General features: G+C 51.9%; 1 protein-coding gene across 2 annotated transcripts in view; it reads right to left on the reverse strand.

The window, feature by feature from the left end:
• Window positions 1-26,875, reverse strand: part of PHIP (PHIP subunit of CUL4-Ring ligase complex) — a 2,061,705-nt gene that overhangs the window by 737,690 nt on the left and 1,297,140 nt on the right. For both annotated transcript variants that reach the window (XM_078648101.1, XM_078648100.1), the window contains exon 31: window positions 20,738-20,858. In XM_078648101.1, the coding sequence (XP_078504227.1) occupies window positions 20,738-20,858 (121 nt within the window). The remainder of the gene's footprint in view (window positions 1-20,737; window positions 20,859-26,875) is intronic.

Genomic DNA, 26,875 nt, shown 5'->3' on the forward strand with positions numbered 1-26,875 from the left:
CAGTCAGTACAGCTCAGTCAGGACCTATGGGAATCACAGCTAGATACAGGCATACCTATTAAAAATTATTGGCGTGGCCGCAGGGGACCGCTACACTGTCTCCAAACACTCCTCTTCAGCCCCCTCCTCCCCACAGTCAGACTCCGAGGACGCAGAAGAAAACAATTCAGCGCTGGTGGCATCCGAATCATCCTCCGCTAGCCCCTCCATGCACAGCGTCCTCCAGGCGAGCAAATCATCCTGAAGCTTCCCATCTTTGCGAGTGCGTTGCATGTGTGTCTCCTCAGCTAAGGCCCATTCCTTTGCGTCCCTCAGCCAATGAGGAATCTCAGGTGCCCTCTGACCCATCCAAGTGATGGCCACTCGCCTCATCGCCAGAACCAGTAAGAGTTGCAGGAATTTATAAGATAGTCCCTTCTGTTTAGGCTTGGGCACCAACGCCAGCAGACAGTGAAGTGGGTCCAGAAGGAGCTTAAGGTGCATGGCTCGGGTAATGTACACCACCACCCTCCTCCAGAATTCCTGAACTAAAGGACATTCCCACGCTAAATGTAGGAGACCCGCCCTCCCCACCCCACATCTAGGGCAATTATGAGGTCTATCAGTCGATATACGATGAAGGGAGACAGGTGTCATGTATGTGCGGTGAACAAAGTTAAAGTGTATAAGTTTAAAACGTGCATTGCAGGAGACCTTGCGAGTCAACAGTCCAATCCGCCTCCGCTGGGCAGGTTCCAGCTCCACCCCTAGATCCGTCTCCCAAGCCACCCAGGTCGGTGCTATCGGGGGGAATAGAGTCCTTGCGCATGGCAGAATAAAGGAGGGAGATCAGTCGCTTACCTCTCCCACAGGACATAATGATGTCGAGGGTGTAGGTGAGCGGGGGCGCCTCTGGGAACTGGGGCCATGTTGTCCTGGCCACATCTTGAAGACTTCCGTAGTGTAGGTATTGCCCCTCACCTAGTCCAAAGGACTCCATGGCACCCTCAAAGGACATGAAGGAGTCACCCGGGTAGAGGTCCGCAAGGGTCTCGCAGCCGCCCGAGCGCCACTCCCGAAAGGCCATATTCTCCTCCAGTCCGAGTATCGGGGCCAATATCCAAAGTGGGAGCTCCCTATGGAACGGCGCTCGCCGCAGCACCTTCTCGATGAACCGCTGCCAAATGCTGGCAGTATGTCGCACCACATACGGTAGAGTGTCGTCCGCGCCACGACCTTGCAAAAAGACCCTCTGTAGGTCCTTATCATTAGCCGTACCAGCCAGCAGCGCCAGCTCCCAGTTGTCGTCCCCGGCGAACCACCTGGCTGCCGGGAGAAGCTGCGCTGCATAGTAGTATAAGTCAAACCTCAGGGCCTCGAGGCCGCCCTCGTCCCAACATCTCGTCACTGTGTGTAAAGCGACTCTGCTGCGCCCACCCGCCCAGAGTAGGGAGGTGAGGAGCGAGTCCAATGTGCGGAACACCCGGGAGGGTAACGGGCATAGGGTGTTCTGCAGCACATAGAGGATCCTAGGGAGCATCACCATTTTGGCAACCGCTAATCGCCCCATGAGAGAGATCGGGAGTGTGTTCCAAAAGGCAATAGATTTAGAGAGGGCCGCGAGTATTCTGTCTACATAGTGAGTCAGGAGAGTCTCTTCAGCGGCAGCCACCTGAATGCCCAAGTATCGGAACACCAGCCGCTCGTAGCGGAGGCTCAAATGGTGGGGATCCGCATCTGGGTCCGGGACAGTGTCCGTCAGCGGAAACACCAGTGACTTGTCGAGATTTATTCGCAGCCCAGAGGCTGCCCCAAATCGGTCCAAGAGCCGCAACAGAGCGGGGAGGGCTTCCACTGGGGAAGTTAGATAGAAAAGCGCATCGTCGGCATAGAGGGAGACTACATTGGTAGTGTCACCCACCACTATACCCCAGTTCCGAAGTTCAGTACGGGCTGAGATGGCCAGGGGCTCAATTGCAAGAGCAAATAGGAGGGGGGAGAGAGGACAGCCCTGCCGGGTGCCCCTCCCCAATGACCACTCGTCGGAACGGGCCGCTCCCAGGCGCACCCTGGCCCGGGGCGCCTTGTAGAGCACCCGGATCCAATCGCGAAACCCAGGACCAAACCCCATTTTTCGGAGCACCTGCATTAGGTATCCCCAGCGCACCGTATCAAAGGCTTTGGCCAAATCAACTGAGACCAACACGTGTGGACCCTCTCGTCCCCGCACCTCATGTAATATGTGATTCAGGCGACGCAAATTCATCGCCGTGTTACGACCCGGGATAAATCCGCACTGGTCGGAGTGGACGAGCCGAGTCATGAGTGGGGCGAGGCGAGTGGCTAGTAATTTAGTAAGGATTTTTGCATCTGTATTTATCAACGTGATGGGGCGATATGCTGCGGGATCAGTTTTGTCACCGCCCGGCTTCAAGATCATACACACCTCTCCCTGATTCATGGTGGGAGGAAGGGAGCCAACACGCAAAGCCTCATTATAGACTTGTAGGAGGGGAGGGGCCAGGACATGTCCGAAGGTCTGATAGAACTCAGCCGGATATCCATCCCCGCCAGGGGTCTTAGCACGAGGGAGGGCGGCTATCGCCGCAGTCACCTCACCTAGTGTCAGCTGTGCATCAAGTTCCTTCACCGCGGCTTCCGGTAGGGTCTGAAGGTGGAGGTCTTCAAGATACGAGCGATAGACATCCTCCGATATTAATGGGTCAGCCTCATATACGGTTTGTAGATGGCCTCGAAGGACCTCGAGGATATCTGATTCAGAGTGGACCATAATGCCACTGGGGTCCCGTAGGGCTACTATCCGTTCAGGTGCGAACTCTCGACGAAGTATCCAGGCTAACAAGCGGCCAGACTTATCTTCTTCACGATGAAGACGTTGTCTGTACTGGCCCAGCGTAAATTTGTCAAGCCGTGTGAGTATGTCGTGTATCGATACCAAGGCATCCTTCTCCGCCTGTTGATCTAAGGCGCACGGATCTGAACGAGATTGGGCGCGTTGAAGCGCAGCCTCCGCATCTTGTAAGTCAGACAACAATTGTTTCCTGACCCCATACGATAGGCTCATACACGCGCCTCGCACTACAGTCTTCAGTGCCTCCCACTTGGTGGAGTAGGGCAGTTCGGCTCCCCCCCAGTTGAGTTCCAAGTAGTGTGACAGCGACGTCGCCACATGTGCTCTGGCCACCTGATCTTGAAGCAGGTCAGCCGGCAGTCTCCACGTGCGTGGGCGTGCAGCGCGATCAGGCCACTTCGCCACGCATGCGACCGGGGCATGGTCCGACAGGTATCGGGCCTGATGGGTAACCGTCAATGTAAGGGAAGAGGTAAGGTTAGCCGCAAGAACACGGTCTAGTCTACTATGTGTGCCGTGCGTCAGAGTGTAACATGTGTAAAGCTTCTGGGCGGGGTGGAAGGTACGCCACACATCCATTGCCCCGAGATTATGCATCACCTCTTGTAAGCGCGCCGTCATACGGGGCTTAGTGCCCGCTCTGGGCGGGTGACGGTCCAACTCATGATGCAGTATGCAATTGAAATCTCCAAACCAGAGGAGGGGTGCGTCTAGACTCGGAGCCACAAGATCTTGTATCTGAGAAAAGAAGGCCGGGTCATCAGTGTTCTGGGCATACGTGTTGAGGAGCTTTGTCGTCTAATCTGAGCCTCAATAATATGTACCTGCCTTCTACGTCTGCATCCACATATTGAACAGCACAAGGAATCCCCGGGGCCACCCAAATGAGGACCCCCCTAGCATATGTAGAGTAGGAGGAATGAAAAATCTGGCCTCTCCATTTCCTGGACAGCCTCTGCGCGCCGTCGTCATCCAGATGGGTCTCCTGTAAACAAGTAACTGAGACCCCATGCCGTTTAAGGAAGGTGAGGACCCTGTGTCTCTTGGTGCAAGTGCCCAAGCCACGCACATTCCATGTTAAAAACTTAAAACCCATGGCCAATGATTACGCCCATTTGGGCTACAGTGTAGACGTAACCTGAACCGCCTCCACGTGGTCCCCACTATATGTGAATCTGGGGATGCAGCTTTCGGGATGAACTTCCCGCAAATCGGAAACAGTGTGCACATGATGCCAGTAGTACCTCCGCCATGAACCCCACCCCCCCCCACCCCCCCCCAACAACCCCAAAACACGAAACTTTTGCAAGAACACCCCCCCCCCCACCCACGAGCAATAGGATAGAAACAAACAGAAACGCCACCCCGCCCTTCCCCCGCCAGTGCCAGTGCCAGGACGTGCACAGCCACCCCATACCACACACTCAACACACACTCACACACAACAAAGCAACCCCACCCACCCTCCCTTCCAGCTCCCCGAAAGACCGAATGATCCTAAGAAGAATCCCCGGACATGTCTTCTCAACTCTGCTAGCAGTTCGGACACGCTATTACTCAAGATTATAAGCAGTTCCACCCTCCTCCCCCCGCATCTCAGGCCACAAGGGCATCAGCCCCTCGGTATTATCCAGTATTTGAAAAGGACCCAACGACAAGGGCGGGATGTGATAGCTCATCCAAGTGTTAGTCAGTGTAGGGTCACACAAGTGGAGGACAGCTTCACAGAAAGGCACTTTCAAGTGAAGGCAAGAAATTATTCCAACCTCGATGTAGGTAGGGCTGTCTCCGGGACCACCGGAGCCGTAGATTCTTTATTCAGCGGTGTCTCCTGCAAAGTGTCCGGTACCAAAATCTCACCAGGAGCAGGAGCCTCGGCTGAGCTCGAGCCTGCTCTCGACGGCGAGGCTTCCATATGTATAGGTCCATCTGCTCCCACCGTAGGCCGAGCCTCAGGAGATCCACGGGCCCTAGACCGGCGTCCTCTTCTACCACGGCGCCTCCTCTGCGGCCTGATCCCCCAAGTTTCACGTGAGCCCCCTCGCTCACCCGGGGGGAGATCATCCCCCCTGATCTCAAGCCACTCCCATACCTCCGCTGGCGACTCAAAGAAATGTGCACGGCCTTGGGAAAGTACCTTAAGTTTGGCAGGATATAGAGCATATATTGAAGCTTCATTTCACGGAGTTTTTGTTTAACTCCCAATTAGGATTTCCTTTGTTCCTGTTCTTGCTGAGTGTAGTCCGGGTAAATTGACACACGACTGTTCTCAATCATGAGGGGCCCTGTTTCCCTTGCTGCTCTAAGGATACAGTCGCGGTCCTTGTAGTTCAGAATCTTTGCGATGAGGGCTCTGGGAGCCTCCCCCGGCCGCGGAGGGGGCACCAGGGCTCTATGTGCCCGTTCCACTATGAAGACGCTGGACAATCCGGTCGGACATAGATGCGTGCGGATCCAAGTTTCTAGGTAGCGTTCAGGGTTCCCTGCCTCCAATCATTCCGGCACTCCCAGGACCCTAATGTTGCTCCGGCGCGCTCTCCCTTCTGCGTCCTCGGCGCGCCTTTCCAATGCACGGGTCGTAGAGGTAAGCTGGGCGAGAGATTTCTGTAGAGAGGCAACCTCTCCCTGCAGTTGTGTGATATTGCCCTCTGCGTCCGAGACCTTGTCTGCCACCTTGCGAAGGTCTGTCCGCAGAAGGTTAACATCTACAGAGACTGTCTCTATCTGATGTTCCAGGGCAGAGTGGGAACCCTGAATAGCCTTGAGGATTTCAGCTCTGGACGGTTCCGCGGGACCCTCACCACTGTCGTCAGGTTTCGTCTGCCTCGTGATCCTCTGCGGCTGTAGTCGAGGGGTAGTGTATTGCACGATGGTATTAGGCTGGGAGGCTTTCGCGCTACGATCTTTGCGGGCCGCCATGTCAACTGGTGTAATTCAGTATGTTGCCAGGTGTGCACCCCAAGCCTCGCCGGTTAGAGAGGGCCCGACGACCCGGCCCGGGCCAGGGACAGCAGATGCAGCGAAGCCACACCCGGGCCCACAGGTAATGCAGCGCAGGTAGGGCCCAAGGCAGTCGAGCCGATCCAGTAATTAGTGCAGAACAGGAGCAGTGTGTACCCGTCTCCCTCCAACACTGAGAGCGCAGTGAAGACCAGGATCCAGCACCCCTCCGAGGCAGTAGGGACCAGGACAAACGGGACCGCAGGCACAATCACCCCCTCGCCCCGCGTCTCTCCCCACCTCCAGTCAGCAGCGGGGCAGTCCCCAGGTCCCAAAGATCAGGACAGGTAGTGACAGAGATGCACTGCGCCACCAGCGGTCGCAGCTCCACTAGAAGGCCGCCCAATACAGTTGTTAAGATGGCGGGCGAGTGGGGGAGGGGCGCAGCGCAAATGCAGTTCCAGCGGCGCCGCTCCCCCCCCCCCCCTCCAGGGCAGCAGGGCGATGAAAGGCCGAACCGGAATGCAGTCCGTAGCTCAGGGGGGAGGAGGGAAGCAAGCACCCAGCTCTCGCAGGTGGCAGCGGAGGGGCCAGGTCCGGTCAAGCACCCAGCAGCTCCGCACTCACCACACGCCTCAAGCAGGGGTTAGGGCACCAGCACTCACATCCTCCGCTGGTGGTTGCAGGCTCTCCGGAGGTCAGGTGGGCAGTCCCCGGCAGGATCAGTGCATGAATCAGAGCTCCACTGCGGGAGCGAAATTCAAGATGGACGGCGCCTCCGTCTCTTCACCATCAGCACCCCCAAGCATCAAGGCCTCCGGGCCGCCGTCCTCCGCTTCTCCACCCTCTCCCCGGGAGTCACGGAGAAAGCGCCGGTACCCACCAGGGGTCCGCTAAGCTCGCCAGCCCTGGGTGGTCCGCTCTTAGCTCGGCTCCACAACGTAGGCCTACACCGCGGCGTCGCGTGAATCAGCGCGCCGCCGCCACCCCCGGCAGTATCCTTGGCACCGCTCATGGGGGGATTCGGGATCTCCTCTACAGCTCTGGGGTCGCAGTCGGGATAGATCACCCTCCGACACGCTACTTCGTTGGTTAGACAGCCCGGGCAGGATTAATTTTCAGGATTTTGTCGGTCTTCGGGACGGAGCTGGTGGAGCTCACGTCCTGTCGGCCATGCTGCTTGGCCACGCCCCCTAAGGCAATAATGCTTAGTAAAATTGTGCAGCAAGGCCCATGTGGCTGCCTGACAGATGTCTTGCAAGGGAACACCACGTCCCAATGCAGTACTATCTGACATCGCCCGGGTAGAATGGGCAGCAACCCCACCGGAGGTTCCTTTTGAGCCAGAGAATAACAGGCTTTGATACACAAGACAACCTAGCGGGCGATAGTACTCTTGTGTACAGCCCGGCCTTTTTTGGCACCTACGTAGCCAACAAAGAGCTGGTTATCCACCCGGAACTGTTTTGTGCGATTGAGGTAAAAAGAAAGCGCACGTTATGGGTCCAGACGGTGGAGCCTCTCTTCCTCTTTGGAAGGAGGCGGAAAGAGAGTGGGCAAGGTGATAGTTTGCCTCATATAGAAGGAAGTAACAACCTTTGGTAAGAAGGAAGGACGAATGCGCAGCACAACCATGTCCGGATGAACAGGGGGAAGCTTACAGGAAAGAGCCTGGAGCTCACTTAAGCACCTAGCGGAGGTGATGGCAACCAGGAAAGCAGTCTTTAAAGTTAATAAACGGAGAGGACAGTTGTGAAGTGGCTCAAAAGGAGCGCACATCATATAAGTAAGAACCAGATTCAAGTCCCACTGTGGCATTTCAAACGGAATAGGAGGGAAAAGGTGAGTAATGCCTTTGAGGACTATTACCAACAGGGGACTTGTAAAGAGAGGGCTGATAAGGGAGCCTGAGAAAGGCTGAAATCGCATAAAGGTAGCCCTTAATAGTGCCCAGAACAGAGCCCTGCTGGGCCAGAGAAAGAAGGAACAAAAGGACTTCTGAAAGAGGGACAGAAAGGGGATCTACAGCCTTTGCTGTGCACCATGCCACAAATTTGTTCCATCAGGCGTATACCGATTTAGTGGAGGGACGCCTGGCTGCCAGAATGACATCACAGACTTCAGGAGGCAAGTCAAATGGAATCAGCTGTCGTTGCTCAATCTCAACGCATATATGTGGAAGCTGGACAGGATCGGGTGGAGAATCGTCCTCTGCTGCTGCGACAGAAGATCCTCATGAAGAGGCAGACGGATAGGGGGACCCACGCTCATACTGAGTAGCTCGAGATACCAAACTCTTCGAGCCCAAGACGGGGCCACAAGAACTACTTGGGACCGGTTGCACCTGATCTTCAGCACTCTGGGTAGAAGTGGAATAGGCCGAAAGGCGTACAATAAACACAAGTCAACTCGCAAAAAGCGTCCCAGAGCGAGAGCCTCCTAGGAAATTCCGACACGCAGAACTGATGAAATTGCGCCGTTGCTTCCGTGGCTCTCCCAAATCTTGAAAGAGACGCCATTCGTGATGCATCATGCACCTGCAGCTGGGTTTGTCCGCCCTGGCGTTCAAAGAACCTGCCAAGTGCTGAACCATCAAGGAAGTGCCTTGACGTTCCAGCTATGTCCAGAGACTCCTGAAATAGGGTCCATGATCCCACCCCGCCTTGCTTGCTGCAATACCACATGGCGGTGGTGTTGTCTGTGAACACATGCACTACACTCCCCTTGACAGAGGGAAGGAATGCCTTCAGTGCAAGTCGGATCGCCTGAAGCTCTAGAAGGTTGATATGGAGCCTGGACTCCGCCGGAGACTAGAGGCCTCAGATCTCCGCCTCTCCCATGTGGGCGCCCCATCCCAGGAGGGAAGCATCCATCACCAATATGTGCTCCGGATGGGGAAGGGAGAGGAATCTGCCGCTGACCCAATGCTGGTTCGTGAGCCACCACTGCAACTGTCGTGCAGTGCCCTCCGAGATCTGGACGTAGTCATACAGGTTCCCCTGATGCTGTGCACAAGAAGCCTGCACTCCACTCGAGACGAAAAGGGTTGCTGAGCGAGAGCTGCCTTGGAAACTCCAGTGCCCTAAACTGCTGACATTGTTCATTGTTCAGCAGAGGCAAACAGATCTAGCCAAGGCTCACCCCACTTCTGAAACAGACCTTGTGCCACCTCCAGATGGAGACGTCATTCGTGATCCACTAGGTATCCATGGCGGAGTTTGTTTTCCTCGTGTTCAGAGAACCTGCCAGGTGTTTAAGCACCAGGGAGATGCCCTGCTGTTCCAGCCATGTCCAGAGACGCAGGACCTCTTGACAAAAGGTCCAGGACCCCACCCGCCCAGTTTGTTGCTGCACCACATGGCGGTGGTTGAGTCCATGCACACCTGAACCAACTGCGCCTTGACGGAAGGGAGAAAAGCTTTCAACGCCAAGCGAATCGCTTGGTGCTCCAGCAAGTGAATGTGAAGTACGGATTCCGCCAAAGACCAGAGTTCTCTGATCTCCACCCCCCCCCCCCCCCCAAATGGCCGCCCATCCCAGGAATTACACATCTGTCAATACTGTGTCATCTGGGTGGGGAAAGGAGCGAGGTCTGCCGCTGACCTAATCGCATTGGTCAGCCACCACTGCAGGTCCTGTGCAGTCCCCTCCGAGATCTGAACCATGTCGGAGAGATTCCCCCGATGCTTCGCCAATTGAACTTCAGGTCCCACTGCAGAGCCTGCATACACAATCTGCCATGTGTCACTAGCAGGATGCAGAAGGCCATAACGCCCAGCACCCTCAGTGTGAGTCTCACCGAAATCCAGGATAGAGGCTGAAACATTGGTATTATAACATGAATATCCTGGACTCGCAGCCCAGGAGGATAGGCCCGAAAACACAGTGTGTCCAGAACAGCTCAGATGAAAGGGAGCATCTGAGAGAGAGTCAGGTGACTTCGGCACATTGATAGTAAACCTCAGGGAAAGCAGGAGGTTCGCTGTAGTCTGGAGGAGACAGCCTGGAGCGAGCTTACCTTCAACAGCCAGTAGTCGATATTGGGAAAGACTGGGACCCCATATCTGCTCAGATGGGCTGCCACCACCGCCATCACATTGGTGAACACCAGAGGGGCACTGGTAAGGCCAAAGGGGAGCACGTCAACTGAAAGTGCTTATGGCCTACATTGAACCGCAGGTAAAGCTGATGTGCAGGCAGGTCAGGAATGTGAAAAAAAGCAATCTGCAAGTCCAAATCTACCATTCAGTCCCCAGAGTCCAGGGGAGACCAGACCTGAGCCACAGTGAGATAGGATGAAGGCCCTTCTTCCTTGTCGGTACCAGAAAGTAGAGGGAATAGAAACCACCGCCTAAACTGGCACCGGTGCCACCACTATGGCTCCCTTGGACAAGAGAAGCCTGACTACATCCTGAAGAAAGGTTGGGTGGACCTCTTTAAGCCAGTCACAAGTCAGAGGCATTCAGGGAAGGGTAGTCACAAAAGGTAAAGAGCATCCCTTCCGAGGTATCTGAAGAAACCACTTGTTTAATGTGATGTTTTGCCAGTTGTGGAGGTGATGATTGATCCCGCCACCAAAACCACTTCTGATCCTGAAGGACCGGACTAGGAAGTTTTAGAGGCTGCAGGAGGAGGAGCGTACTGATTGGATCTCTGGCCACCTGATCTTCAGGGTCGAAAGTAACAACAGCCGCCCAAAGGCTGCTGAATTTGCACTGGAATCGGTGGCAGCACCTGTGCAACCGTTTCCTACTAGGAGTGGGCATAACGGCCCAATAGGCATGCAGTGTTCACTGACATTAACGCAAGGCTGGCAGGAGAGAAAATGTTCTTGCCCCAACTATCCAGCCTTTTATATTCCCAGTCCAGGGGTGCGAAAGGAAACACGCTTTGTGAGGTAGAGGCTTGGACCACCAAGTTCTCGGGGGTAGGGTCGTTGGTGAGGAATTTCAAGTTGCACAACGCAGGGCGATGTCGGAGGTCAATGTCCTTATCCACAGGATTCACTGTGCTGGTGCTCGGAAGAACATCAGGTAAGGTCTCCAGAAAGGCAGGAGGGGTTCTGAGGAGGAGACACCCAGCTGCAGGACCTCTGTCAAGATGTTAGTTTTGACGCCCATCAAAGGGAGCTGAAGTCCCATAACCTTGGCTTGCCTTCTCACCACCATAGCATATAAAGCTCCCTTTTCTGTAGCCACGGTAAAGGGGAGGGGGGGGGAGTTAGGGGGAAGCAGGCCAGAATCCAGGGAGGTGTCTAGGCCACTGGCCTCACTCAGTTCATCATACCAGCCTATTTCATGCTCAGACTAGTTTTGTAAAGGTCCAGTGACCCATCCCACTCCTCCTCCATTCCTAGCCCCTCAAAGTAAGGCTGAGGAATCTACCTAGGATTCAAGGGTGCGTCAAAAGATGCCGATCCTGCTCTGGGTCATAGAGTATATGGTTGAGAATGGCACCTCTGAGCGGCGCTTGGAGTCTCAGCACTGGGGCTGGGGAAAGTCGCAGGGGTATAGTCAGCGCCGGTCTGGATCTGCCACCGAATCCATTGTGTTCAGAGGCGCCGGCGTGGAAGCGGATGGAGCCCTTTACGAGCATGAGGCGTGTCCAGAGGGTCAGGTCACCCAAATATGAGGCACATGGTGTCATGCAAATCTTTAAGCTGGGCAGGGGTCACTTCTGGAAACGCAGGAAGTCACGAAGTCAACCCGGCCAATGGACGGAAATAAAAGGAATTACGCTTCGACTTCTTGTGCTTCTTTTACCTTTTACAAGATCGACTAGATGACTTTGAGCATGGGGACAAGGATCTAGGACTCCCGAAGCGGCGCCTGAATCGTCCCCTCAACCGCGATCAGAACAAGACCTCCAGGGCGAGCGACATGGAGTCAAACATAGGCCCGCCAACAGCTTTAGGGACTGTTCCCTTAAAGCCTTTGAAGCCATGGTCTTGCAATTGGAGCACGACAAGGAGTCATGGTTACACTCCAGGCACCAGAGACAAATTAAGTATGGCTCTGTCACCAACATGGCGTGGTGGCAGGTGCTGCACCGTTTGAATCCAGTAGCCTTTTTTGACATTGAGGGAAAACCTACACATCAAAAATAGTCGAAAAAACATAGAAAAAAAAACTGTCAAAAAGTGTAGCTCAAGACTGGAATGTTTGCTCCATTCTGAAACATCTGAACCGTAGACTGAATCTATTGAACCCTCTGAGGAGAAGGGTGTTCAGTGCTGTCCCCATGAACAGGATGTGCTGAGAGGACACCAGTAAAGATGTGAGCTTGTTGATCGAAAAGCTCAGGTCAAACAACAACTTCGTTGGCGCCTGCATGTGGCGAGCACCATGTCTGGAGAGTTGGCTTTGACGATTCAGACACCCAGGTAAGGATACACCGGGATTCCAACCCATCTGAGATGGGTTGAAACCACTGCCAGCATATTCCTGAAGACTCAAGATGTGGGAGTAAGGCCAATACAGGCTCAACATCTGATTAACCCCAGGTGATGAACTCCAATGAGGAGGTCCATAGACTTTGCCACAGAAGGAAGAGACAAATCTAAAACTACAGCCACCCTTCCCAACATGTCCGCCAGATTAGAGCTGTCCTCCATGGGCAGGACAGGAGGACAAAGAAGGCTAGAAGCAGGAGAAGACTGTAGTCCACTTGCTTCACCTCAAGTCAGCAATCCAACTATCCACCATAGGAGGATCCGCAGACACTGGCGGCACAAGCCCAAACCATGCCTCATTTTCTTTCAAAACTTCTTCCACCAACCCTTCATGCATTAGCACTGCATCAGACGTTGATCAATGCTGATCAGGAGTCGTACCGACGGTGGGAGAAGGCCGTGATCAGGCCTCTGATGGCACCATGGACAGAATGAGGCAAGGGAAGGCCAAAATCTCAGGAGCGAGCCCCGAAGGGTCGTGCACTGGCACAGAGTATTTCGGAGCTGCAGAAGCAAGCCCCAAAGCAAAGTCGGAATCGCTCTGCACTGCAGGTGATCCCTGAAGGGCTGTGCATCGGCGGCAATGTGCATGAGGACCTAACTGCAACCGAGGGGGAACCCACCGGCGTGGGCACAGTTAAAGCATCTGTTACCTTCTTAGGATCTGAAGGCGCTGCGGGGAAGGTGAAGACGCAGAAACTGGCGTGGATAGCACAATAATAGTCTCTCACTTGGGTTCCAGGAAAGAAAAGTAGAGAGGCACAGGAGAGACTCTTGTATGGGGTCCTCAGCTTCAGGGCGTGAGGAGCAATGGGAAGCCATGCCATGAGACGATGTAGCCGGGAGATACTGCGACTTTGACCGTTTGCGACTAACTGTGGGATGTAGACGGCGAGCGACGTCTACAGGAACAGCTCTGTAAAAAGAACGCTGATCAGGAAGACTGAGATAGGCGAGATTCAGCGGATTTCAACAACTGCGCCGTCAGCTTTGTCCGTCGCTCCTGCAACAGCTTGGGCTTCATTAAGTGACAGGTGTATAACTCCTTGAAATCGTAGTGCTTGCCCAAGCATCACATGCAGACACAATGAGGGTCCATGCCCGATATCTTGAGAGTCTTATGCTTTACAGGTTTAAAGCCAGAATGTGTAGAAAAAAGACACACTGTTTCAGATGGAAAAAAGTCGTAGAAGGCTAAACAACGCCCAGAGGTACCGCTTCTCAGGATGATTGTGGAAAAGAAGAAACAGACGTCTGCACATTGGGGGAAGGGCTTATATGGACTTAGTCAATGTCACATCCTGTGGACGATGTTGCTACGGAGCCACACAGTGCCCTCAAACAACGTGTAGCACAAGTTATTACTTGACATTAGTTAGTGATAGATTCCTTACCATAGAATATCTCCAGGCGTCAGACTGGATCCGGAAAGTTTTTTCGTCAGCAGCACCCCTGCGCGTCGGTAGGTGGCGTCGTGCGGCTCTCTGCTTAAGTCTCTGGCGTCGTAAGCGCTGAGATGACATCACAGAAGGTACTTAGGCGCCACCCATGCGCGCATAGGTCAGTTCTGTACACTACTTTCTGCCCCAGGAATGCAAAGCCATGCGAGAAACTGACCACTGGTACCATGTAACTAGGGCCCTGAAAAGGATGACATTAAACCTAGAAACCAGTTCGCAGAACAGGGAGGACGGGTGAGGCGGTAAGGAATCTATAACTAACTAATGTCTCTTACAGATAATTCATTACACAAGTAGTAGCTTGTGCATCTGAAAGAGACATGTTAGTGATAGATCCCTTACCTTAAAATAGATACCCCAGCAAAACCAACCCCGGTGGTGGGTCTGCGAACAAGATTACACCAGAAAATCACGGCCAAAATAGCCGTCTCTCTGGACTTGACTGTCAAGGCAGTAATGCTTGATAAACGTGTGCAGCGAAGCCCACGTAGCTGCCTGACAAATATCCTGCACGGGAACGCCGCATCCCAAGGCAGTAGTGGCTCCCGTCGCCCAGGTAGAACGGGCACGTAGCCCCACAGTAGGCTCCTTCTTACCCAATAAGTAACATGCTTTGATGCACAGAACGACCCATTGAGAGATGGTCAGTTTGTGCACGGCCTGACCTTTTTTGGCACCCACATAGCCAACAAAGAGCTGGTCATCCACCCGGAACAGTTGCGTGCGCTTCAGATAGAACGAGAGCACAAGATTTGGGTCCATGGGGTGGAGCCTCTCTTCCTCTTTTGAAGGATGGCAGAAAGAAGGTGGGCAAAGTGATGGTCTGCCCGATGTGGAAGGCGTGACAACCTTTGGCAAGAAAGAAGGATGGGTCCTTAAAACCACCTTGTCCGGATGAACAGAAAGGAAAGGAGGTTTGGAAGAAAGAGCCTGGAGCTCACTCACTCTTCTGGCAGAGGTGATAGCTACCAGGAAAGCCGTCTTGAGAGTGAGAAGACGCAAAGGACAGTTATGAAGGGGCTCAAAGGGAGCGCACATCAGATACCTTAAGACAAGGTTTAAGTCTCACTGAGGCATTATGAACACAAGGTAGGAAACATGTGCGTAATGCCTTTCAGGAAACGGTGAACAACTGGGTACTTAAAAAGAGAAGGCTGATGGGAAGCCGTGGAAAGGCGGAGATGGCCGAAAGATAACCTTTGATAGATTCCAGAGCAGAACCCTGCTGGGCCAAAGAATGAAGGACCAGAAGAACCTCGGAAAGAGGCGCAGAAGGGGGATCCACAGCCTTCGCTGTACACCATGCCACAAACTTGTTCCACCTGCAGGCGTATACAGTTTTAGTGGAAAGACGCCTGGCTGCCAGAATGACATCACGGACTTCGGGAGGAAGATCGAAAGCTGTCAACTGTCGCCGCTCAATCTCCATGCATGGAGGTGGAGGCTGGGCAGGTTCGGGTGGAGGACCGTCCCTTGCTGCTGCGATAGAAGATCCTCCCGAAGAGGCAGTTGGATCGGGGGATCGATCGCCATGCTGAGTAGCTCGTGAACCAGTATCTTCGTGCCCAATCCGGAGCCACAAGGATGACATGGGCCCGGTCACGTCAAACCTTCTTCAGCATTCTGGGCAGAAGTGGTATAGGCGGAAAGGCGTACAACAGACCGCAACTCCACTCGCAATGAAAAGCGTCTCGGAGCGAGCGCTGCCTTGGAAATTCCAACGCGTAGAACTGATGACATTGTGTGTTCTCTTCGGTGGTGAATAGAACTAACCAAGTGTCTCCCCACTGCTGAAAGAGACCTTGCGCCACGTCAGAGTTCAGACACCATTCGTGATCCATCAAGCACCGGTGGCTGAGTTCGCCCGCCCTGGCGTTCAGAGAACCTGCCAGGTGTTGAAACACCAAGGTGATGCCTTGATGTTCCAGCAATGTCCAGAGGCGCAGAACCCCTTGACATAGGGTCCAAAACCCCACCCCGCCCTGTTTGTTGCAATACCACTTGGTGGTGGTGTTGTCCGTGAACACCTGCATCACACTTCCCCGGACAGCGGGAAGGAATGCCTTCAGTGCAAGTCGGATCACCCGAAGCTCCAAAAGGTTGATATGGAGCCGGGATTCTGCCAGAGACCAGAGGCCTCTGATCTCCAGTTGGGGAAGGGAGAGGGATCGGTAATTGACCCAATCGCGATTCGTGAGCCACCACTGCAATTCTCGTGCAGTGCCCTCCGAGATCTGGACGTGATCGGACAGGTTGCCCTGATGCTGCTCCCACTGGAACTTCAGGTCCCACTGCAGAGCAAGCATATGCCATATGGCATGTTGCGCTAGCAGGATGCAGGAGGCCATCAGGCCCAGGACCCGGAGGGTCATCCTGACTGAAACCCAGGATAGAGGCTGAAAGCTCGGAATCATAGCCTGAATATCCCGGACTAGCTGCTCGGGAGGATAAACCCGAAGGAGAGCTTCTGAGAGGGACTCAGGTGCAACTTCAGCACGTTCATGGAGAACCCCAGCAAATGCAGGAGGTCGGCCATATTCTGAAGGTGGGGGACAACTTCCTGGGGCGAACCCGCCTTCAACAACCAGTCATCAAGGTAGGGGAAGAATGACACCCCTAACCTGCGCAGGTGAGCTGCGACCACAGCCATCACTTTCGTGAACACCCGAGGGGCGCTGGTAAGGCCGAAAGGGAGCACGGCAAACTGAAAATACTCCTGGCCTACCGTGAACTGCAGGTAACGGCGGTGGGCCGGCAGGATGGAGATGTGAAAATATGTGTCCTGCAAGTCCAACGCTACTATCCACTCTCCAGGGTCGAGGGTAGCAAAGACCTGAGCCAGAGTCAACATATTGACCTTCTCCTTCCGGAGGAAGCGATTGACATTCCTGAGGTCCAAGATGGGGCGCAAGCCCCATTTGTCCTTCTTGGGGACCAGAAAGTAGTGGGAATAACAACCACGTCCTACTTCTGGCCCAGGAACGCGCTTGATGGCCCCCTCAGCCAAGAGGGCCATAACTTCCTGTTGAAGAAGCGCAAAGTGATCCCCCGACATGCGGTGGAACCGAGGTGCCATGGCTGAGGGGGTAGACTCCAAGGGGAGGGAGTAACCCCTCTGGACGAGTTACAGCACTCACTTGTCGGAAGTGACAACGCCAGTCGTGAAGGTGATGTCGAATCCTGCCACCCACTGGCGTGGGGTGCACCCCAAAACTCGGAATGCTTTGAGGCGGATGCTGCGGGAGTGGAGGTGGACTGACCCGCACGCTGGCCCCCTGTTCCGCTACGGCGGCCTCCACACACACGGCAGCGCGGAGTTTGGTTCTGCGCAGGCTTCAGACTAAATGAGCGGGCAGGGGCGCTCTGTGGCCGCGAAAGAAATGAAAGGTAGACGTGGCCGGGCGCATGGTGGAGAAACAAGGACTTGGCCTTAGCCCGAGAGTACTTAAAACCTTCCAGCACACTGTTGGCTTTATCACCAAACAGGCGAGTGCCATCAAAGGGAATGTCCTTGAGTGAGCTTTGGACATCTGGTGAGAACCTGGTATATTTCAACCAGGCGTGGCGATGAAGCGCCACAGTCGTAGAAATTGCCCTACCTAGTGAGTCCGCGGTGTCCAAACCACACCGAATGGCGAACTTAGCCGCATCCTTACTCTCTGCAACAGCTTGGGACAGCACAGCTTGGACCTCTTCAGGACACTGAGGCAACAACTGTGCAACTGTATTCCACACCGCGTGGGAATAGTGGCCCAATAGGCATGCAGTGTTCACCGACTGCAGCCCTAAGCTGGCCGAAGAGAACAATCGCTTGCCGAACTGCTCCAGCTTCTTAGAGTCTTTATCCGGTGGAGCTGTGGGAAAGGCACTCTGGGATGTTGAAGCTTAGATGACCAGGCTCTCAGGCTTAGGATGAGTGGTCAGAAAGGCTGGGCCACCCGGGGAATGACGCCTGGTGACATTTTTATCCACAGGGGCCCCTGTGGCTGGCCTCGACAAAAGTGCCCAGTAAGACGTCATTGAGAGAGTCATTAAATGGCAGAGGGGCTCCGACAAAGTGGACGCTGTCTGGAGCACCTCAGTGAGGAGATTAGTTTTCAGGGCCACCGTAAGGAGATCAAGGTTGAGGACCTCAGCTGCTTGACGGAGCACCACCGTGTAAGAAGCGCCCTCCTCCATGGTAGGTGGGTGAGAAGCAAACCCCGGGTCAGAGGAGACATCAAGGCTGCCGGCCTCCTCTCAGTCGTCCACCCAGTCCTGCTCAGAGTCACACTGACGAGCAAGAGGGTCCTCAGACCCCTCCCAGTCGTCCTCGTCCTCCACAGTATGTGGTACAGACCGCAGCGGCAGGGCAGGGACCGGGGAAGGAACAAACTGTGCCGGACGGGGCCAAACCAGCGCCGTGCCCCAATGCGGATCCCAGGTAGGGTCAAAATTGTCCTGGAACCGGGGCAGGGGCGGAACAAATGGTATCCACTACGGCGCCGTAGGTGGAGACGAGGGTGGCGCTGTGGCCAGAGCCCGCTGCGTGGGACATTGTGGCGCCGTGGCTGGAGCCAGCGGTGCAAGATTCTGTGGCGTCGGGGCCAGAGCCGCCTAAACATGCGGTCCATGGTAGCAAGAAATTCTTGCACCTGTGCAGTGTCGCCGACGGACCCAGATAAGGTGGGTAGGCCGCCGGACACCCGGGCTCCAAAGGAGCCGCAGGGGCAGTACCCCTGTCCCCCTCATCTGCATCCGGGGACAGGCGGGGGGGACGTCGCAGAGCGACAATGCTTCTTCGCCTTCTTTTTGTGTCGCCTCTTACCGGAATCCAAGGGTGAAGACTTGGAGCTCGAGGAGCGATGATGGTGGCCCCGCAAGAGTTCTCTGGATCAGCCCCTGGACCGTGAACGACGCTGGGAAGAGTGCCAGACCTCAAGCAGCTTCCGGCGTCGCTCCTTCAAGGCCATGGCCAGACAGTCCATACAGGATCGAAAGTCGTGGTCACACTCAAGGCAGTAGAGACAGACGTCGTGGGCATCCCTACGTGCACCAGAGTAGACTTACAGGAGACAGTCTCATAAAGATAGTCAAAAGGGACTAGGGTACTTGCTCTAATCGGATCTACGCTTACTGGCAAGGAAAAAGAAAGAACTGAAAGCACGCATGGGTGGCCCCTAAGTAGTCTCAGTGTGTGATCTCGGCACTTACGATGCCAGCAACGGACGCGGAGCCGCACGACGCCACCTACCGACGCGCAGGGGTACTACTAACGTAAAAACTTTCCGGAGCCAGTCTGACGCCTGGGGATGTTCCAAGGTAAGGAATCTATCACTAACATGTCTCTTTCAGATAATGTTTTTCAGGAAAACTATTTCAGGTCCAATCTGACGCCTAGGGAGAACTCGAAGGTAAGGAATCTATGGCTAGATATGTCTAACAGATGTCGGATTTCCAGGATTCAGAATGTTTCAGCCTGGCTGCACGCTCCTGTCAATACCCTCCGCTTTATCTCGGAAGAGACCAATTTCAGACGGATTTGATGTACGTCGGTCCATTATTTTTGTATTCATTGTCCTCAAGGTCCCGCTCATCAGTGTGATATGGCAATGGATCGTCTCCATGGTGATGTCCTTGGTGATCATTGCTGGCTTGCTTCCTCCCGCTAATTCCAAGAATAATAGCGGTCTGGATGCCTTGCCCGAGTCTGAGCCTCCGCTGTGATCTCTGCATCGCCCCAACACTCCTGTGTGGTGAGGTTCTCCTAGGCCACAGTGGGAATAGCATGGGAGCGCATTCCTCACATCCCTACAGCAAGAGATGGTCAGCTGGCTACTGGGTCGCCAATCAACTGTGCCTCATATGAGGACTAGGAAACCATGCAAACATTCTAAAATAAAATGATTGACAAGGTGCTGAAACGTTTTAAACATTCACCCCAGTTACAGATCTGTGTTTAATCCATCATCACCCCAGCTAGCCTGTCCCAGAATGCTTGTTTCCGGTCCAGGGAAAACCTGGTTTGACAGTTCGGTCTGGACTGCTCCCATGAGGCACACGGTCAAGACTGATTTGCATATGGCTGGGTCTGAGCTGGGGTGGAGAAGTGAGGTAAAGAATGATGATGAATTCAACCCAGATCTGTGACTGGGGGTGACAGTCTGAAAAGTTTCAGCGCTCTGCCATTCTCTTCTTGTGTTTGCTCTGTATTTAAACCAAGGATTGTCAAAGTCAACAGGTCTTAGCTTAAGGTCCTATTGACTTTAATAATGCTGACAACGCATGTGTGCCGAAGAAATAACGCAGCCGTGTGTCATCACACCTATTTTGATTTTTAACTTACCAATGTGAGATCGCTGATTGAAGAAAAAAACCACTAGCGTAAAAGTACTTTTCTTTTTAAAAATGTTTAACTGGAAAGTGACTGAGTGGAGGGGTTGAAGCAATGTTGAAGGTAGACAGAAGAACAAGAGAGCAATATGGCTCGGGAAACAGAAGCACACAGGGAAGAGAGTCACATGCTCAGTAGCATGGTGAGACAGAGTGACTGCACATTGCGGAAGAGAAGCATACAAGAGAGACAGCTGGAAAATATGCACTTTGATACAGTGATACACAAAAAGAAAAAAAAGTTAACAGAAAGAGAGCACTTATGGAAGAATAGAAGGAGCCAACAAGAGAAATCAGAGGATATGCTTCACAGGAAGGACAAACACAAGGCAGCCGGCTAAAACAAAGCAAGCAAATACAAAGCACGGAAAAGTGAATGCAAAAAGCAAAGCCAATGGCCAGCAATAGGAGGAATACATTCCTAGGTCAGCTTTCATCATGTGTACAAGAAGTCTTCAATAACTTAAGGTTTTGTCCTAAAAATTAACTGTATCCTAAACAGTTCAGTGATTGAATATATGTTATCAGACCTGACCAGTACTAGATGGCTCAATGTCAAAAACTACTTATCATTTAGATACTCTGTAAAGCTTTATTGTGCCAAATGAAGGGTTCAACTGAACATTAATATGTTTATCTTGTCATCTGGAGAAACATTCTCACCTGTAAAACCTGTTTTCCAGTCTCTCTTTAATCGTACTGATGTCAGTAGGGTATGCAACCACGGTGCAATACAATGGATAGGCTTGTAGATCTACTGGTGCCACAAATGCAGAAGTAATATCTAAAAATATTTTAAATATGTTTATTGCAACAGATGTAATTACAATTTTTGTAGCAGCATTCAAAGACAACATATTAAGGTAATGTGAATAGTTTACTAAGACAACCTCTGGTTCTTCCACCACCTCATTCTTGTTTTTGTTCACTGAACTCCCTGGTGTTGCTATATTTTCTTTAGCTTATCTCCTGTTACTTCATATAACTATCAACAATGGCAATATGTAAACAAACAAATGCTGAAGAAAACAATTTCGACGAGGGAAGATAAAGACTTAAGTTTGAAAAAAATGATGACGCAAAATCATTACACATTGTGAATGTTCACTTCTACGCTACAGGATTAGTTTTGATGGAGCTGTAAATACAGGACTACAAAAGAATTATTGTAAAGAGCAAGTTACTTACAATCGGAAACACTGAGTTTGATTGATGTGATGTGCCTATGTATTTTAGTGGTTCTGAGGGAGGGCTTTTTTTTTTTCTTTTTGCAGAGTTTTATATAGCGCGAACTAGACCTGAACCGAATCAGGTATCAGAGCGCTTTACATATCACCAGTTACGTTACATGAGGACACACACACATTTTAGGCACGTGGAGATTAAGTGATTTGCCCAGAATCACAGGAGGTTTTGGCGTCGTTACCGAGACTCGAACCCAGATCGCCAGGTCCGAGATTGAGCGCCCTAGCCGTTAGGCCAACTCCTCTCCCCTGTGAGGGCTACTAACCCCCGGAGCCCTCACATCCCCACAGGTAGTTAAGTGGGAAAGCCTACCTTCATTTTGAACCCTTGTTTTGGGATTCTCCTGCTAAATACCTAAGCTGCACCAGACTGAGTAGGATAAGAAAAAAGCACTGAGCTGTCCATAACATGAGGGATAGAAAACATTCTGCTGAAATACACAACTCCTGTCCACAACTCTCAGTACAAAGATGATTCAGAAATTACCAACATGTCAAGATCTGAGAAATTCTTAAATGCTCTAGGGCCTTTAATGCTCTCGTACCCACCACAAATGTCCCTAGCCTTGTTCAAGACCAAGATGTGGGAAACTTCAATAATGGGGAGGGGGAGGATTGATGGGGGGGGGGGAAGGCTTTGTAGAACCTTTTTCAAGTCAGATTGCTGACCGAATGCTAAGGAGGGGCATTAGATATGTCCTTGCACAAAGAAGAGTCTACTCAGAAGGAGAGAACTGTGAAGGAGATCGAGTGGTGCTAATGCTGTCTCTGATTACTTTGCACAGCACAATATAAGCAGCACGCACAATAGTCAGTAGGACCAGGGAAGGATCACTGCCCCTAACTCCATGGATGGACGATGCAGTGCACACCACATAAAGCAGTGCACCTTTTAGAAAAACGTACAGTGCATACCCAGGAAATCCTTGAAGAAGAAACAGCACCAATGGAGAACAAAGATTCTGACGTATCAACCCACAAAAGGTCAGTAAGCCTCAGAGACACTTCAGATTTAAATACTCCCTCCATGACCGGCCACAGAAACCTGAACTAGTGTACAAAGGGTACTCTAGAAGTTTGTTAAGTGGGAGCAGCATAGGCCCCAGTAAGACTTGAAGGGCATTAGTACCACCGGGTATATTTGTTCTTTCTGGACCATTAGGTACAGCATTACGTGCATGCACTTTGAGTAAAATATTTTGACTTTTTCCAAAGAACAACAATTGGACGGACAATTAATTATTTACTCGTACTGGTTGCTTGAGTTCTGTGTCTGTAGCCCCACACCATCTCCCTAAGCAAGCCTTGGTCTGGTCGACTATTACTCTGAGTGTCTAGTGAGACAATAATCTTATTTTGTATTATGAAGGACCCCACTGTTAAAATTGTATGTTCTTTCATGTCTAAGGAATTAACTCCATCTATGCCTGACCCTTTGGCTCTACTATGAAGGTAGAAGAATATTGCCTACCTTTCCTATGCCAGTTTCCTACCTCTGTAGGATTGAAAGAACACTGCTGTTGAGGCAAGGGATGAAGCTATTGTTGGGATGGCTTGGCTACATGGCTAACTAACTGAAGAAAAAGATACTCATCTTCAGTAACAATGGATCTGCTTACTATGGTTACCCCCACTTTTTGCTGGGGTTTCACTGTTTCTCGACTTTAGTCTGCCTGGGGTCCTGCTATCCAGGACCACATCCTAGCTGCTTCCTCTCTAAAATGATTGCATGTACTTTAGGTACACTCCAGTTTGGTTACTGGGGTACCCTGTGAGTCCCTAGTATATGGTACCTTAGGTACCAAGGGGATAGGTACCCCAGAGGCCTACCCGGGGCTGAAGCATGTATTATGCCACTCCTGGGAAGCCTTCCAAAATGACAACACAGGATTGCTACTGCAGCTCGAGTAAGGTGGTGCATGCACCCCTTACTAAGATATAGGTTACCTAGATCTACCTGTAATCACTGACACATATAAGCCCATCACAGGGCTCGACAAATCCACTCGACCGCTGGTAAATTTTATGAGGTTGAGCTATTTTTAGGTCCTACTCGCCCACTTTCCGGCGAGTAGGAAAACATACTAACTTTTGTTCTCGGTCTTTGAAAACGAAGCAAATGTGACAAGATAACAAGATTTAAATGCCTTTTTATTGCTCACAAAGCAAATGAGCAATAAAGATGCCTTTAAATCTTGTTATCTTGTCACATTTGCTCCGCTTTCAGAGACGGAGGTCAAGTAGGTTACTGTTAGGTCGAGGAGTTTTTTTAAAGTACTAGTACTGCAGGACTAGTACAATTTTTCAGATGTTTCGAGCCCTGTATCAGTCACTCCTATGTCAGGCCTTATCAATTCTGAAGGCAGAGTGCTTGGTTTTGTGTGAGAGGGTGCCTATGTATGTGCAGGACCCCTCTGCTGCGTTCAGAATATATTGTCTGAAGCTGTTCTGTGATACAGCCAGACCATATACTCTTAAGTGCATTATAAACTTGCGGTAAATGCTAACTTTGGAATGGCTGCATGGAAACATGTCGTGTTTGGTATCAAACACTTTGGGATCCTACCCCTCCGCCAATCCTGGCAGCAGGGGTAGAATTCCACCCTTCAAGAGGGAGAGACATGTACACACTGGTCTAACCGGTAATAGTTTAAAAGAACCCTAGCATCACAAAATGGATACTGCAGCCACAGACACGGGTCTGACCTCCTGCTGCTGGACAAAACTCCGGCAGGGGATGCCTGTACAATAGGTTTCCTTTCACAGGGAGGTGTAACCACCTCCCAGACACGCGTTAGTGTATTGGTGCAGGGTGGGGGCACTCAGAGCACTTTTCAGACAGCACTGGGGGCACATTTGGTGTCCTTGTGCATAGCCCAGTTCAAACCGGTTGCAGTGGCTACCAGCCCCTGCTCTGGTGCGAAACTGGACAAAGGAAATGGGTGTAGCCACCCTTCTTTCCAGACCCTCCCATAGGTGGGTCCCCATAGTATCTCTAACCCCTTTTCTTAGTAGACGTAAGGGACCCCTGGCAACAGGACTTTAGATTATACCTGGACAAAACTCTGAAGCTGAATCCTGGAACTTCGACACACTACTAACGACTAGAGGACTGAAGAATCTCCCTTGGGGTCAAGGAGTGACTCCCCTGTTAAAACAGGCACCAACGAAGCATCTTGCCGGTCTGCATTTCCAAAGCTCCCGCCGGACTCCGATGTATTTGAGACAAAGCACACAGACTTCCAGACTTCTCAGAGGCCTACACGAAATCCCAGCAAAGCTGAGACCCGCAGCCTTCACCAGCGACGTGGTACCGGAACTCCTGGACACCATGCACATTTGCTAGTGGATTGACTTCCCGAGGTTTCCCCGAAGTTGTGCATTGGGTTACTTGTAGTCCGAGCACCATCTGCACCGAAGATTGTGGGCCTACACTCCGGGAGTGTTCCACGAGTCTTCCGTGAGCCCACTTCTTGCATTTAAGTTCAAGGCCCCTTCACGGTCCCTGGTCCGTTCCCTCGAAGGTAACTCTACTTTTCCTTGGGCTTCCCTGGTTGCTCAAGGCGTGCCCTGACTCTCCACCGCGTGGGGAGTCCCTGAGACCTTGCTGGTCTGCACCGAAGCATTTCTCGGATTCCTGCGTGGGTTGCTGTTGCCAAGGCTTGTTGGGTCCAATCTGAAAACCGTCACCGCAGCACTAGACATCCTTCGTGGGACAGCTCTAATCCAGAACCTGGTCATCACCGATGTCTCCTGGTCCTCGAGGCTGAAGAGTCAGGCCTCACCTGCGAGCACCTGACATCGGTGGGCATCTGCTCGCAGCCTTCCTGGTCACTGGCAAGTGACCCAGACTCTGTCCCCTCTGCTTTCAGGTTCTTCTCATCTTCGATCCAGTCTTGGATCACACCAGACACTTTCCACTTGGACGCCAGCAGCACTTTGCAGCAGTTCGCCATTGAAAACGACGACGAAACCCGACACGAAAAGACACCTAGGCACCCGGCTTACATGGGTGAGGTAACTTGAGTACTCTGGTGCTCCCATGGGTGTTGACTCTAGAAACTCCTAGTTCTAAAGGGGTTTGCTCCAAGTCCTCTTGTAAGTGTCCTTAACCCTTAAAATTCCAACCGCGACTTTCCCAATAGAAGTCAATGGTGATTCGCGGCTGCGTTTAGACACTGCACGCGTGCCCCGTGGGTCCCCTGTGTCACTACCTTGGGTGGTTCCTGGTGGCCCCAGCGGTTCTACAGGATCTAGGCCTTGTCTCTATGTCAGTCGTTGTTCTTATACCACTTTCTTAATATATGGTTTGGTACGCCCCTAGGGCTCAACGTATATTGTGCTAATTTACTGTTTGCTAATAAGTTTATTGAATGTACTTTTGCCTCTAGCCTCAAAGAGACTAGAGGGATGTGTTCAGAATAAATACATATATTTTATATATATACCTGGTGTGGTTCTCCTTTCATTTGGTCATTCACAAGATTATAGACTGGTAAAACAAACTGCTTTACATTCCTTCAAGACTTAGTCTGAAGGCTGTTCTCCACAGCTACCACTAGGATAGCTTTCTATAAAGGTCGTCTTTAACCTACCATCAATACGGGTCGTTTGGACTGGTGCAAGGTGCCCACTAGAATAGTGGACAGCATATGCCAGGCCAACTTCTCACATACTCTACCTACATATTCCTCACCTTTTGAATCCGCCAGACCGGATCTGAAAACTTTATCAAAGCTCTTCCATGCCAATCGAGGGCTTAGGCTCTGTATTGGCACCAGAAATTAAGTCACCGTCCCATAAAGAGCCCACTCTGGTGTTCAAACCAGTTTATCATCCATTCCTTTCAGCACCAGTAAGGCAGGAGGGCAAGAATGACATCATGCATATTGAGGTGCCACGCAACAAATATTTGGAGCTGCATACGACTATCTTTCAATATGTGGAAGAGAGCAGGATTTGTGAGGAATCCAAGGTCGATAGGGTCTCCACCAGAAAGGTTGCTACCAAAGGTAAGTAACTTTATCTGATTGATAATTCTACCTCTAGGTTCCTCACTTTACGACAGGCTGACGAGCAGTATACCCTTTGGAGGAGGGCACTGGTAGGAAAGGCCAGACAAGGAAGTCTCTGAGGACAGAAAGGGCAAAACAGCTGCTCTGTCAAACTTCCCCATCAAAGTAGTAGCACATACGAAAAGTGTGGCGGGTTACCCATATTGCCACTCTGCAGTTTTCAGCCACATAAACTTCCCTTGCCAAGGACAAGCTGGAAGACTTCACTCTGGAGGAATAGGTCTTTATGCCCTTAGACGGTTCTTCCATGCTAAGTTAAAGCACATTTTGATGCAAAAGACAATCCACTGTGATAAAGTTCTCTTTTGGACAGCTTTGCCTTCACTGTTGCCCGCATACCCTATAAAGCACTGCCCTTTGTTCTGAAAATCCTTGGCACAGTCAGTCAATGTGAAAACTGACCGCCCTTTTCGGATCCCGTTTGTGCAGCCTTTCCTCCTCTCAGGTGGAATGCGAATGAGGGTAAATCATCCTTAGTATGA

Source organism: Lissotriton helveticus, chromosome 6 (assembly GCF_964261635.1).
Source record: "Lissotriton helveticus chromosome 6, aLisHel1.1, whole genome shotgun sequence".
Taxonomy (NCBI): domain Eukaryota; kingdom Metazoa; phylum Chordata; class Amphibia; order Caudata; family Salamandridae; genus Lissotriton; species Lissotriton helveticus.